At 44.3% G+C, this 15,697-nt stretch overlaps 1 protein-coding gene across 9 annotated transcripts in view; it reads right to left on the bottom strand.

Moving 5' to 3' along the window:
* Positions 1 to 15,697, bottom strand: part of nrp1a (neuropilin 1a) — a 204,722-nt gene that overhangs the window by 132,562 nt on the left and 56,463 nt on the right. For all 9 annotated transcript variants that reach the window (XM_041183373.1, XM_041183372.1, XM_041183365.1 and 6 more), the window contains one exon: positions 1,685 to 1,912. In XM_041183373.1, coding sequence (XP_041039307.1) covers positions 1,685 to 1,912 — 228 coding nt within the window. The remainder of the gene's footprint in view (positions 1 to 1,684; positions 1,913 to 15,697) is intronic.

Raw genomic sequence — 15,697 nt, 5'->3', positions numbered from 1 at the left:
TGAGTGGGCAAATAGTTTGAAAATTATTTCTGACTGGTTGGTGAGTTGGTAACAAAGATTTCCAGTGGATGAACAAAGGAGGTTCAAAGCAATTATTTCACACAGAGGCTTATTAAAACATGAACAAGTGGCTGCTGAAGCTGAGATTCTAACATCATTGAAAAGTCTATTGGACATATCTTTGAAAAGGAAGCATATGAAGAATATGGGGTGAGGACAGATAAATGGTAGTTTAGCTTCAGGTGAAGAGATAGCAGCAGCCCGAGAATGATGACCCAAATTCCTGTTGTCATTTCTGTAACATTTAAGGCTCTAAATCACTGTACCAGAGACACAAAAGAGAACTATTATTTTAAAATTAATGAACTGTCTACATCTCATAATATCATCTCAAAATGCTCTACTTTATCAATACTACCAAGATTAATGCCTCCCAAGTTCAATTTACCATCCTAAAAACCTTTCCAATGTATTCTCTGTGTTAAATTAAGGCTCATCACACATAGGGGATGAGTTTCTGTGAGCGATTCTGGTTGCCCACTGTAGGTGTTGGGTGGAAGAGCTGTAAAAACCCATCCACACTTGTTTTAACACTTTCCAAAGCTCTGCTAGACACGTGGCAGATTCTCTACAGATATTCACTGCCACAGTCTCCTACTTTAACTCTTTTGCAGGACCTCATTATTATGAAATAATTGAGCCCCCTCAGCTTTCCTATCCTAGAACCTTCAGGTTTAAAACCAAACTTGGCTTCACTAAATCACTACTAACTGATTCACATCTTCTTTATTCACTCTTGACTCAACTTGCCACCACTTCCTACCAACTCTCGCCTCTTGTGCATTTCCAGTTCATTTACTCCACCTTTGGCGTCCATACCTCCAGAAGTTTATACACTAAGCTCTGAAATGCACTACCCACAGCAGCCACCACCACCACCAGCGCCCACAACCCCTCACCCACCCCTGTGCCCCCCAACAATCCCAAACCGATCTCTCGGCCTCTCTATCTATCTTCTCCTTTGAGGCTCCACTTAAAAACCCTCGTTGACCATATTTGGTGGTTTGGTGACCTGTTCTAATAGCTCCTTCTTTGCCTTTTTTGTTTGACTATGCTTCTTAGAAGACTTGGGATGTTTTATTGCTTTTAAAGAAGCTATATAAGTGGAAGTTGTTGTTGTTATAACCTTGCTCAAGTCTTGGTCTCCCACCTGGGTTTCTTGATATCAAAATCCAAAGTGGTTTAGAGGTAATGACTTTACAGCATTATGATGAAAAGAACAGTTGACTTTAACTACAGATAACTTTAGCTGTTATTCAAAATTTCCATTTGTGTGAATTAAGTCAGTTTTAGACAGTACTCAAAGTTCCAGCAAAGTAAGTAAGTAATAACTAGCTGCAAGTTTTTGTTTAGAACTATTTGTCGGATTAAAGCAGAGTTTTAAAACGCAATACATTTTCCGGTCTGGATGTTCTCACAGATTATGAATGAAATCTCTAACATTCCATCTAATAAACCATGTGTTATTCTCTTTAACACCATTTTAATTATAACTTGGTGAGTATATACCCTTCAGTTCAATTGTTAATCAGTGCATTATTAACTAAGTGGCTTCAACCGCTTCTCAAATAAAAAGTGCTATAAAACATATAACTTCAGCAAAAAATTATTTCTCCTTTCTTACCTCCTGGAAAACCATCCCAGATTTCCAGTCTGTCAAAACGACATAACATTCCCTCCCGTGAATTATCATCTGGTTCCAGGTCAAAGCTTGCAAAATCCAGGAGGATCTCTGCTGTCGCTGGTGCAAAGATCATGTAGGTGCATTCCAAATTATTTGGATATTTATCAGGAAATCCAGGCGACTTTATCTCTGCACTTTCTGCAGTGAAATTCTTGGAACATTCTGGCCCTGGAAAAACAGAACAATGGATACCAATCAATAAAACTTGCAGAGTAGGAACTGAATATCTGGTGGGGTGTATAATTGTCAGCCGTTGTGTTACCACCCAAGGCAGGTCTCTACCCTATAATCTCCTCCATCCTCATGAACTATTGTGCCACGTTCTGCCTCCTCTTCCCTCCCCCATAGAAACACAATGAGTACATTACAACAATGTTTGTGGCTTTTACTAAGGAGATGGTATCTCTGCCAAAACCATCACCTAAGCACCTCTGGAATGTACACAAGCAAGAGCAAATAAAGCCTAAACTTAGAAAAAGAATGAACAGTTTGGACCCCATCGCGAAGCCCCGCCCAAAACGAGGCCCTGAAGAAGCTGTCATGGAAGCTGTCAGGACCTACACCTGCCAGGTCCTAGAACTCTCCCGCAGCAATCCCATGGACATACAGTGGGAATGCTCTAGGAAGGGCCTTGGATTTCTGGCCCTGTGAACTAAGAGTCTGAGGGGGAGTAATTGGGAGTAATTAGTTGTATAATTGGAGTTGACTTTCATCCCAAATATGATTACTTGATACACGTGTGCTTCTCCTGTGCGTCTGCAATTATTTCTCTGCCCCTTATGTCGCATGGCTATAGTCTTGAATATCATTGACATGCCTATCAATGGAATTTAAAAAAAAACTATTGGCAGGGTTTCCATTCACATAACTGTTGCCACATGTAAGCATTAACAACCCTGCTGGAAAACAGGCAAGTGATGACCTGCTGCATTTAATCAGTGGGTAGTGCAGATAAAGATAGGTGAGCCAGGAGACTATATGCAGCCAACCCTAGCTTAGTGCAAGTACATGGGGTAAATGCAATAAGCCCACACCTGATAATTGTGCCAACCCTTCATTAATTGGAGCACATTATGATCAAGTAGAGACCAATACAGCCTTCTTGCTGAACAATAATTGTGGCCTTTGACATAAAAGCCTGTTTCTTAAGGTTTAACAGCTTGGCTTTATGTGACTTCCAGCACTAAATATAATGGCATTCCTGATACCGCAGAGTGAAAGAAATAGGTATGTGCATGGTCTAGGAATTTCAGCTACCCACTGGAGAAGCAGTAATTGTACCTTTCCTGTTGTTAATTTAAATTTTAAAGAAGGTTTTATGTGAGAGTGGCAGTATTTTACTAACACCAGTGGGATGCACAAGTCTCTACGAGCTGAGGGAGTCCTGGCATATGTTTCCACGGGGAGTGATTCTGTTTGCACACCAGATGTGACTTATCGTGCACTCATACACAGGGTGGAAGAGTTAATGCATACAGCATGTGCCTGTCACTGGGATACAGGTCGAACCGTGTTGACACAGGTGTTACTATAAAGTGCTGTAATGAAATAAACTGATGAATTGCAGTAGTTAGTGCAAGTTTTGCGCATATGCATGTATTTTTCCCTCCTTATTCTAAGCAGCAGTGAAAAGGAAAAACTTTGTATTTATATAATGCCTCATCATTTTTCTCAGAAATAGCTCAAAGAATCATTAAATCTCTGTAGCTTGAAAGAAAGTTTTTAAATAAAACCATTCCAGAGATTTACTTCAACCGTTTCAAGTATAAAGAACAGCGGCAACAATAAGGAGTTGGAGGACTTTTTGCAAGTGTACATGCCAGCAATCCCGTTTCTCCATCTCCGACTAATGCTAGCCTTTCACATTAACCAAGGAATGACCAAGGCACAGTGCTTTACTTATTCGATGGATTTATAATTGCTTTTGCTTTGAGTGCCAACAGGCTTCTTGGTCATGAGGGGCATCACTGCTGAAGATGACTCTGTGCTCACACTAACCTTCACTTATTTAAGGAGCAATATACTTGCACTGGAGGCAGTTCAGAGAAGGTTCACTGGACTGATTCCTGGGATGAAGGGCGTTGTCTTATGATGAAAGGTTGAGCAGATCGCGCCTATACTCACTGGAGTTCAGCAGGCACCTCAAAACACTGGAGAAGTACCATCAGAAGTGCCTTCACAAGATCCTCCAACTCCAGTGACAAGAAAGGTGTTCCAACAGCAGTTTTCTCTCCCAAGCCAACATACTCAGTGCTGAAGTACCGATCAATTAAAACTAACTCTGCTAGGTGGGACATGTCATTCGAATGCCTGACAACAGATTCCCAAAGAATCTGCTCTACTCAGAACTTAGCCGTGGCAGGTGACTCCCAGGAGGATAGCAGAAATGATTTAGACACGTCCTCAAAACATCCCTGAAAAGGAGAAACATCCCTGCCAACGTCTGGGAGTCCCTTGCCTGTTACCTACCAAAATGGAGAAGGTTCATTCGGTAAGGCACCAAACACGTCGAGGGACTTCATCGGCAACATGCAGAGGTGAAGCCGAAACGTCAGAGAGAGCACACAAACTTCCAAACAACTCATCTACCCAAACCTCGAAGCATCACCTGCCCCATGTATGTGGCAGAGTCTGGAGATCACACTGGACTCATCAACCACCTCCGATCCCATCAAACAGCAGTGAAAGCAAGCCATCCTTGATCCCGAGGGACTGCCTAAGGAGGGAGAGTTTAGAAGAATGAGATTCTGAGGGGGCTTGACAGGGTAGATGCTGAGAGGAATCATGGGGAATCTAGGACTAGGGGGCCCAGTTTCAGAATAAGGGGTCTCCCATTTAAGACGGAGACAAGGAGGAATTTGTTCTCCCAGGGGTTGTTTATCTTCCAGAGAGCAACATGGAGCTGGGTCATTGAACATATTCAAGGCTGAGTTAGACAGGTTTTTGATCTACAAGGGAGTCAAGGGCAATGGGGGTTGTGGGATGGTGGGCGTGCAGGATAATGGAGTTGAGGCCACAATCAAGTCAGCCATGACCTTATTGAACAGCAGAGCGGGCTCAAGAAGCCTACTCCTATTCCTAATGTTCCTATATGTACAGCTGAACTCATTGGATAGCAATCTGGAACTGGGCTGGAATTCACCCTGAGCTATTCCTCCTCTCTGCCCAGTGGCACTAAGGTTACTTAAATAGCTGGGATTGAGCCTGGGGCCTCCTTGGTCTGGTTGATACAATTGCACATTAGACAGCATATTTGCCAGATGCACTATCCTGGAGCTGAGATTTGTTTTCAAACATGTTTTGGATGCAGCACGCGGTGCCAAACATAATGTGATAATTAAGTGCAATTGGTTATCATTTTTCATTCTTGCTGGAGTTAATTATCATGTTCCGATGCTGTGAAATGAGCAAGAACACCAATAGAATAAATTACAGTATCAACAAAATATCCATCAACATGGGTAAAACCTAAAACCTGTGGAGAATTAGTTATTTGCACGATGCCAAAGGTCATTAGAGCTGCGACACCCTGTGAAAGGATATTGGGAATGCTCCTATGATGCTCCATATCTGTGCCACCAATCTCAGCTATTGTGAGGAGTCATTGAAGAGTGATTTATTGCTTTCTTTCAGTATGGAAGGGAAAACCAGAAGCAGGATTGCTATAGGGTAGTCTTGCTAATCTCTTAGGAGCTGCCAACACGGCAGATGTGCTTTAACCTCACTGAAGTGCCGATCTACTGCCAACATGTCGATTGACAATTCTGGAATGTGATACTCACTGCTTGTCTGGATGAGTGCAGTCACTAAAAAAACTCAAGAAGTTCAACACCAATCAGGACAGAACAATTCACTTGATTAGCCTCTATACGAGTAGACTCAGTACCCACAACCCCCATTTCTAGTGCACAGTGGCCATGTATGCTCTAACAAGGTGCAGCTCAATGACTCAAAAATTCTACTTCAACCTTTCCTCCCTTGCAGCCTCTGCTATCAAGAAGGAAAGACAGTAATGTCATGGGAATACCATCATGTTCCCCTCCAGATCACAGGCCACCTGATGTCTGGGCATTGTCGGTGGCTCAGCATCTTGGAAATTCCTATCTAATACCATTGTGCGGGTATTATTGCCACAAGGACTGTAGTGGTTAAATGCAAAAGCCCAGCTCCTTCTCAAGGCAACTGAGAGTGGGAAATGAATGCAACCTTGGCAGCATCGCCTACATTGTGAGAGCAAATAAAACCAAAGGGCAGATGGCACAACTTTTTTTTATTCATTCATTGGATGTGGGCATCACTGTCTAGGCCAGCATTCTTTTGCCCATCCCTAATTGCCCTTGTTCAGAAGGGCATTTAAGAGTCAACTACATTGCTGTGGACCTGGAGTCACATGTAGGCTAGCAGATTTCCTTCCCTAATGGACACTAGTGAACTGAATGGGTTTTTAAGACAATCAGCTATGGTTTCATGGTCATCATCAGACTTTTAATTCCAGATTATTATTGAATTCACATTCCACCATCTTTCGTGGTGGGATTCAAACCCATAGAATTACTCTGGGTCTCTGGCAATACCACTATGCCACCACCTCCCCGATCTTCCACCGAAACAAGAAACTTACTGTTTTGAATGAGGGTCAGTGCCTGAATGTTAACTTGTTTGCTATCTCACAGATGTTGCTTGACATGACCTGAGTCTCTCCAGCATTCTCTGTTTTTGTTTCAAACTTTTCTCGTGCATTGCTAAGTGAATTGAGCTAGCAGTATAAACAGAGAAGAACGGTGCTAGTTGCTTGCCCTGTACCTGATCCCGTGGACCCTGAAAAAATGTCTCAACACACAGCAGGAGCCAGGTGCAGCCCAGCTGCCTGCTCGCCTGTTCTTTAGGCCTAGGATTGCGTGTGGCAAAGAAAAACCCCAGAGAGGACAAGGGAAATAAACAAAAGGGGTCTCACCCTAAAGTAAAATTGTTGGCCCATTAGCTGGGGAGGTAGGTCAATCTGTGTTGTCATAAAGTTGTTCAATAACACTCCTTAACAAAAAGCAAAGTGCTGTCTCAATCACCTTCTACACAATTTCAGAAAATTTTTTTAAAACTTCAATTTCAAGTTTAATTACAATTCCAAGCCTATGGACACAAATGGAAGATTATTTAATCCTGCTGTAAATGGGGTTGCCACATAATCTGCATGCAGTATATCCACGATATTACTAGAGCCATTTGAAAATAACATTTTAATGTTGTGGGGCAGATTAAATCATTGCAATCAAAAGGGGATTGGATAGGCACCTGAAGAGAAAATGTTTGCAGGGCTATAGGGGAAAGGCTGGCGAGTAGGACTATCTGAGTTTCTCATGCAGAAAACTAGCATGGACATGATAGGCTGAATAGCCTTCTTCTGTGCTGTTACCATTCTATATGATTTCCAATCTGAATTGCATTTGTCAATATGCAGATAGTTGATGAATGCATGGGTGAGTTTTTTCATTGAGAACGTGTATAAATGATATATCTTGGTACAGGTAAGATAAGCATACTTGTATGCATAGGAAGTGAATGTACAGGTTATGTTACAATTAGGAGGTTTATAAGGTTATTATGGTTTAGGCTGTGTCTTTAAACTTAGGTTAAAATGAAGGAGTCATGTTCTGCCTGACAATAAACCTGGCTTAGTCAAGGCATTGGCTGAGCAAGGTGTGAATTTCTCACACCTGGGAGCAAAGGGCAAGGGCAGCTGTGCTAACAGTAAACAGACTTGTAATAGGACAGAAAGAAAAAGAGAAGAAAAGAACAATAGTTGGTGTAGTCAGCAGAGCGAACAGGCTGCCAGTCCTTCGTGAGCTACCAAAGCTGGATGCGGGAGGGAGTCGGTCTCTGGTCAAGGAGATGCATTCCTCAGCCATCAAAGGAACCCAGGAGATTTGTGGCCAGGGGGGAGAAGAATCTTTGGAGCAGGCTTTACTGCTGGTAGTGCATTTGGAAAATCTCCAAAAACTAAGGGAACCACCTGGAAACAGTCACTCAAAGTTACTACTTGACAAAACAGGAAAAAGTGAACCCATTGGAAGCTGGAAATGTCTGTGAACTGTCTGCTAAATGGATGGTAATTCCATGGAGAATGCAATGTGTGATGAGTATAAAAGGGGAGCATTTCTTACTGCAATTTAAAGTATAAGTTGTCTACAAAAAGAAAATAATGTTTAGTCAGTGGTGTTTTTAGTCACTTATTAGGGTAAAAGTTTTAAAACTTGAAATCTTGTCGTGTTATTCTTTCAGCTATTAACTAAGTTTGAATTTCTTTTTAAATATTATTGATTTCTATAGGGATTGTAACAGTTATGTTCTGTAGCTGTGAGGTAGGTAAAGGTGATATACATTTGTGTTTGTAAAGTGAGAATGTAAATATGGAGTATTATATAATGTACCGTGGTATTGGTTATGTATATAAAGTATGGTATATAAATACAGGGTACAGTGTATTCATAGATTATTTATGTCTAAATGATGTATATTGATAATGATTACATTTGTAAAGTGAAATATAAGTGATAACTGCCCACTTTGACAGATTTTCAAATTAAATGGCATAATTCTCAAAGCAAGTAAATTACATTCAGAACTATTGACCAGTAATTTTAGATAATTGGTAAGAAATTACAGAGGTTAGCTGCGCAGAGAACAAATGTGATTTGTTCTAATTGACAATACTCAAAGAGAAAGCTTGTATTATTATTGAATTAATATTAAACTTTCAACTTGCACTCTGACTAAATGAATCTTGACATGTAATATTCACTGACAGTACTCTCTCTCTCATTGTTATTATAGCAATGGCAATCATGTCTCCAGGTGTCATAAAATCAAATTAAGACTAAGATTAACTTTTAGCAGCTTAAGGGGTACTTTTTTCATTTAGCCTTCAAAAACTTGACAGTCAATCTTGCACTTTGAACTGTAATACCCTGATAAAAAGAGCTTTTGTCTACATGTTAACAGCGTGTACAATCACTGTGACTTCCAAAATGTGTCTGCCCTCCTTTACACTTAACCCATAGCCCCCTAAAATGGAATGGCATTCAGCTGCAGGCTGCCATTTATCGGCCTGCATGCTGTGCCTAGGTCATTTAATAATGAACACCTCAGTCAATCACCCATCTGAAAATAGCCCTTGCCATTACCTAATTTTCACATGCGAATCGAGTATTTGATGTGAGCGAATTAGCATGGCTGTCCATGTGTATATAGCTAAGGGAGCAGAACATCCACGTATGACTGACAGTCCAATAAACAGATAACTAAGGGAAAAGCATTTGAGAATTACAGAGTTTTCTGCGTGGTTAGTTTTTAGCAGAGTTGATCAGTCAAGAAAGGAATACCCCATTCACTCACTTAGAGATGTTAAAAATGTGGAGTAAGTCTTGATTAAGTATGTGAGAAGAAATATCAAAGCTATTAAGACTTAGGCAAACTGCACAAGCACAAGTGACTATTAGGCCTGTGTGGTCACAAGTTTGATCCCTGGTCTGTGCTAAACTAGTTGATTTCAGCTAGTGAAGCAATAGAGAGCAGATATTCAGTTCTTCCAGAAAAGGGAGGGGAAAACAATCAGGTGATACTTTATAGTGTCAGCCGTGGCTCAGTTTTAGCATGTTCACCTCTGAGTTAGAAGACCGTGGGGTCAAGACCAAACCCATACATAATCTAGGCTGACATTCCAGTGCAGTAGAGGGAGTGCTACACGTCAGGGTCCGTTGGATGAAACGTCAAACCAAGGCCTCGATTTCCCTCTCAGGTGCATGTAAAAATCCCATAGCACTATTCTGAAGAAGAACACGGGAGTTCTTCCTGGTGTCCGAGCCAATACCCATCACTCAGCCAACATAAAACAGATTCTCTGGTCATTTATTGCTGTTGGTGGGACCTTGCTGTGCACACTTTGGCTGCTGTGTTTTCAGCATTGCAACAGTGACTACACTTAAAGAGTACCGCATCGGCTGTGAAGCACAATGGGACATCCTGAGGTTGTTAAAGGTGCTATATAAATGCAAATTCCTCCTTTTCTTTTAGTGGCCTCCCCTAGATGTTGAGGAAAAACAGGTTTGGGCTCAATTCTGCCCTTGACATATGAAGAATAGCCACTTGGTAGAGAAATCACTGCACTAGTGGAACTAGATCCCAGATGGAGTGAGTGTCTCCAGATTATGGGAGAAAATTCGTGGGAACAAAAGAAACAGCAAAGAATAATTGCCAACTTTATTGATTAAAGCTGGATTTAGGATAGTTAAATAGAAGAATCTCAGCTAACATGCAATGCTTCCAGCCCACAGCCTTTTTCATAGAGTCATAGAATGAGCACCGCACAGAAGGAGGCCATCTGGCCCATTGTATTTGTGCCAGCTCTCTGCAAGAGCAATTTAGCTAGTCCCACTCCCCTGCCCTTTTCTCTGTAGACCTGTAATTGTTTTCTATATCCAATTCTTAATTTTTAATGCATTTTCTTTCCAATTATTTCCATTACACTTCTTTTTTCCTCAACAAGTTAATTATTCATGCCGAGGAGTCAAGACCATGTGATTAATCTTTAGCTCAAGCAAAGGAATGGGAGGGAGAGAGGGGATTTGGGAAGTGAAACGGGAACTTCTATGGTTCTTTCTAAGAGGAAAGGAAAGGCAGTCAAGTATGAGAGGGAGGTGTATTGAAGAGCGGTGGTGCTGGTGGTGGTAGGGGGTGGCAGGAACAAGGAACTGCAGAGTTACAGGCTGTCATTTTAATTGGAAATGGGGCAAGGCAGATATGTGGACTCAACAACTAACAGAAATCTTCCTACTGAGTGTTAACAAGTGATAAGAAAAAGCAGTTTTCATAATAACTAAATAAATTCTGCATAACTCATCTTTGGTAACAATTCTTACCCTGCCCCCACCAGTAAACAGGTGACAAAACTCTGCTTCTGTTTAATAAGTGAATACCATGAGGAAATGACCACTACTTGTAATTTTGATGAATTGCTACCTACAGACCCATACAGTGTGCATCAACCACCTTTCCCCTTTATGTGTCAGAGTTACATACTCTGCCAGCACATGAAGGGGTTGTTCTAGATATGAATGTGGTTTATACTGCTACTTTGCAGCACAGATTAAATTAACGACAAATAAACAAGAGCAAATTCTTAAAAAACAGATTATCTGATCCTTATCACTGACCAGAAGGTCTGAAGTTCAAGTGTCCCTGACAGCTAGTTGTGAGATCTGTAACATACCGAAATGCTCCGAATTGCTCAATCATCGATTTATTTACCAATGTTCACATTTTGAATCTTGGTTAGTCAAGCCCTTTAAAAATGCCACTAATCATTCACAGAGACACAATGTGTACTTTTGAGTGTGGGTGTTTTCATTTTTTAGTACTTTCTCTTTTATACCTGTTCTATATGTGGATTGTGATCAAATGTTATGAAAATATCTGGCAACCAATTATCTAGATGCAGATGTCAAATTTCAAGTGGCTGATATTCGATCCCTGGCAGTGCAGAAGTAAAAACAAAAACAGAATTACCTGGAAAAACTCAGCAGGTCTGGCAGCATCGGCGGAGAAGAAAAGAGTTGACGTTTCGAGTCCTCATGACCCTTCAACAGAAGTAAAGGTGGGTAAGGGTGGGTAAGAGTGGGCAAGGGATGTGGGCATGTAGTTATGTTTTGTAGTCACATCCCAGATTCTGATAGGTTAATGGGAAGTATCATGACTGTGTCAACTATGTAATCCCTGCAGTCTTGTAGATAGATTGGTTAATATCAAATTGAGTACATCATTTAGGCTGACAATTCACTGCAGTACACAAGAGTTGCTGTATTGTCAGAAGTGCCTTCTTTTAGAAGAAATGTTACACTGAGGCCCCATCTGTCAGGCTAAGAGTAAATAAAAGATCCCATGTCACCACTCGGAGAAGAGGAAGCAATTGTCCGAGAGCCCTAGTCAATGTCCCTCCTTTAATCAGCACTACCAATTGCTATTCGTGGGACCTTGGTGTGCACAAAATATCGACATTTGCCTACACAACACCAATCATGGCACTTAAAAAATAATTCATTGTGTGTGAAGCACCTTCGGGTGGCCTGAAGATATAAGTTGCTACATAATTAGAAGTTCCTTCTCTCTTTATGCTTCCCTGAATTCCTTAAGACTTCAGCAAGGAGAATTAAAGAATGGCTGGAAAACTGACCTGTCCCTCTCCAATGGTCCATAATTTTGGACACTAGATTGATTTTCACAAATATCCATCTGAGGATCACAGACATAGAAACATAGGCCAGAATTTTGAGTTTGGTGGGCAGGCATGGTTGGCGGGCATGGAAGCAGGCAGGAAACGGCGCGCCAACTGCGATCGGCCCCCAACCGCAATTTCATACTGGCGGGCCAATTGAGGCACTTCAAGTATGAACAGCAGCTCCCCCGTGGTCAGGAAGGGGCAGGCAGATCATGGGGGCTATCAGCTGCCGGGTCCAATGGTGACCCAGTGGCCGGTTAAAACCAGCACAGTCAGCCCTGAAAGGTCGCCAGTGACAAAGGTATCTTCGGTGATGTCAGCAGGCACCAGGCGGTGGGCACTCGACTCCCCAGTTTTCTGACGAGTACCTCACAGTCCTCTGCCAGGAGGGACATCCTTGTCCCCAGGGATATAAGGAGGAGGCCACCGCACCTTACAAAAAGGGCTTGGGAGGAGGTGGCAGCGCTGGTCAGCAGCCATGATGTCATGCGGTGCACCTGGGTCCAGTACCGCAAGAGGTTTAATGACTTGCTACGCTCCAGAAGGATGAGTACCATGTTGGCATGGATCAGTGAGTTGAAGTGTTAAGGGCTGGATCCCCCCGCCCCATGGAGCTCAGGAGTGTAAGAGTCTGAGCGCTAATTGTCAATGACACCGGAGCTGGCCAACGGGGTGAGCCCTGGCTGCTTGGGCAGAGTGCCTTGTGAGTCGAGGGCCATGACTCAGATCTGCCCTGCAAGGTGTTCCTCAGCTGGGGTTGGCCAGGCTGCAATGGCGCTCAGGTAGAGAGAGGACTAATCAATGTTCCTCCGTCCTTTCAGGAGAGGACAGCCTAAAACAACATTGGAAGGTCACAGACAGGCTAACCTCCTAATCCCAACCAGACACAAGCAGGACATCTTGGAGCTGGAGAAGCATCACGCACCCCAGTCAACCGGCTGCGGAGAAGCTGGGGTATCAGATGCAGGTAAGAATGCAGTGCCCAGAGGTGAGTGTTTCGGATGGTGCAAACATTCTTGTGTAATCTCATCATTGATGGGAGCCTCAAAACTGGATCCCCCATTGATAATTGAAAGACGATGGCACCATGATGCAAATCTCAATGGTCTCATCAGGGTGCCTGGCACAGTGACAGTGTGATGACTTAAACTAATGACATGTCATTGTTCTCCCTTAGGTTTGCCATCACACACCCAATCGCAGGGCCCCGAGGACCCACCCCTAACGCCAGAGGCCCGCCAAACTCCAGATGCACCTGTATCACACCCGCTCTCTGAACCAGACACCAGCGCAGGTACCAGCATTTTGATGGGCGTTAGCTAGAGTGTCGGTGCACAGTGATGAGGACACTTCATGTTTGCTAGAGGAGCAGGCAGAGGCAGGGAGTGCCCAGGGCACCGGCAATCAAGGGACTGCTAGAGACCCAGGTCAATGCTCAATCGAAAGCAGATGATGAGACTCTGGAGTCATCCATTAGGTGGCAGATGCTGGATGTCCAGCGAGATGTGTGGGAGGATCTGGTGGAGATCAATGAGGGTAGACGTGCCACAGTTTCTGTTATGGAGGAGGCCATGCAGAGCATCAGCACTGCGTTGACACTCATTGCCGAGCACACTGCCTCCTCCATTGAAGGAGTGGTGAATCTCAAGGAGAGGCAGCTCCAGGAACAGAATCAGAGGTTCCTGGGCTTGCGGTCTGGCCTGCAAGCCCTCACACAGGCAATGACCTTAGGACTTAGGAGGTCAGTGTACGTGCGGGAGATTGATGAGGCACCCAGTATCCCAGCTAGGTGCCCGTCCATTAATGGTGTGCAGGGAGGTCCAGAGCAACCTCAGTTTGGTGCACCAGTTGCCTTTCGTCTCTGTGAGCTCTTCTCAGGGCACGCTGGATGACGGCAGCAGCTCCTCTGCCCCTCTGCCAGTGACCAGGGCATCTGACGAGGCTGTGATGACTGGGGAGATGCCAGCCCTGCCACTGGCTGCTCCCTCCCAGGTGGGGCCAGCACAGGCTCCACAGGCCAGAGGGTGACAGCCAAGGTCATCAAGGCCAGTAAAAGACAGCAGAGCCAGCAGCTGTCTCCAATACCGGTGCCAGTGAGGGGGGAGCATCAAGACATAGCAATCGGAAATGTAAGTTTAAGGCACCATGAGCACAAGAGGGACAGGTCAAGGGTGATCTTCTGTTGTTCAATGTTTTGTTTTTTTTAACTGGTCTGGGGTGAAGACCAGAGAAGGTTCTATTAATCTGTTTTGACTGTCAACATGAGATAAATTTTCTTTTGTCATAATGGCCCGAGTATGCTTCGCCTTTTATATTTGATGTGATTCAGGGTACGCCAGTATGTAATGCTGGATATGGATGGCTCGAAACTTTATTGCACAGGCACTGAGTAGATTTTGGGATCAAAGGAAAGGGCCATTTCAGACATCCGGGATGGAGGTGGCAGACCTGGCATGAGGTGGTAGTTCTTATTTGGTAGCCTAGCAGAAGGAGCATTGGATGAAGACGTCCCTGGTGGCCCTGCCTCCCTGGAAGTTACCGAGATCTGCCTCCACACTCCCAGCATTCTCCTCACTGGGCTCCTCTTCTGACTCACTACTGGATTCATCATCTGTGGCCTGTGCAGCTGCATCAACATCCTCTTCCTGCAGTGGGACCCCCCACTTTGCCAGTGCCAGATTATGGAGAGTGCAGTATGCAACTACTATCAGTGACACCCGGTCTGGGGGGTATTGTAGCGTCCAGGCATTGGAAGTGAATCTTCAGGAGACCTATGGTCATCTCTATCACTGCCCTTGTGGAGGCATGACTCCTGTTATAACGCTGATCTGCCTCTGTCCTTGGATGCTGGAAAGGCGTCATCAGCCACCTTTTCAATAGATAGCCCTTGTCACCCAGCAGCCATCCATCCAGCCGGGCTGGAGCACTGAAGAGCGCCGGCACCTGAGAGTGTCTGAGGATGTAGGTGTCGTGGGAGCTGCCTGGGTACCTTGCACAGACTTGTAGAATCTGCATCCTGTGGTCACACACTATCTGCACATTCATGGAGTGGAAGTCCTTCCTGTTGACAAAGGCACCGGGCTCACCCGCTGGCGCCTTGATGGCCACATGTGTACAGTCTATTGCACCCTGGACACGGGGGAAGCCAGCAATGGCCGTGAAGCCTGGCTGGCCTCATCCATATGGTAATGAATGAAAGTCACTGCCCGCCTGAACAGAGCTTCTGTCACCAGTTTGATGCAACTGTGAACAGCTGATTGGGACACTCCACACAGGCCCCCCACTGACTACTGGAAAGAGCCAAAGGCATAGACATTGAGGGCTCCTATGACCTTCAGGGCCACTGGCATGGGGTGTCCATCCACACAGTCAGTACTGATCTCAGGCCCAATCATCTGTCACTGTCTCCCTCGAGACGAAGAGCCTCCTTCAGCATTGTACATCGGGAATATTAAGGTAGCTGCATTGTCGCCTGTAAACCCTGGCAACAGGATAGTGGCGTCTTCTGCAGCCCCTTCTGCCTTGGACTACCTGCTGGCCCTGCGCCCATTATGCCTGCGCCTGATCTCCCACAAGTCCCTCCCCTGGAAGCTGCATAGGGACACCTGGCCTCCTCTCCCTTCTGCCCCTCTCTTCCTCCTCAGAGGAGATGCCTCCAGCGGAGACCACAATCCCCATTACCAGGG

Source organism: Carcharodon carcharias, chromosome 3, assembly GCF_017639515.1.
Source record: "Carcharodon carcharias isolate sCarCar2 chromosome 3, sCarCar2.pri, whole genome shotgun sequence".
Taxonomy (NCBI): Eukaryota; Metazoa; Chordata; class Chondrichthyes; order Lamniformes; family Lamnidae; genus Carcharodon; species Carcharodon carcharias.
Note: the sequence above shows the minus strand (reverse complement) of the source record. Positions and strands in the feature narration are given on the sequence as shown.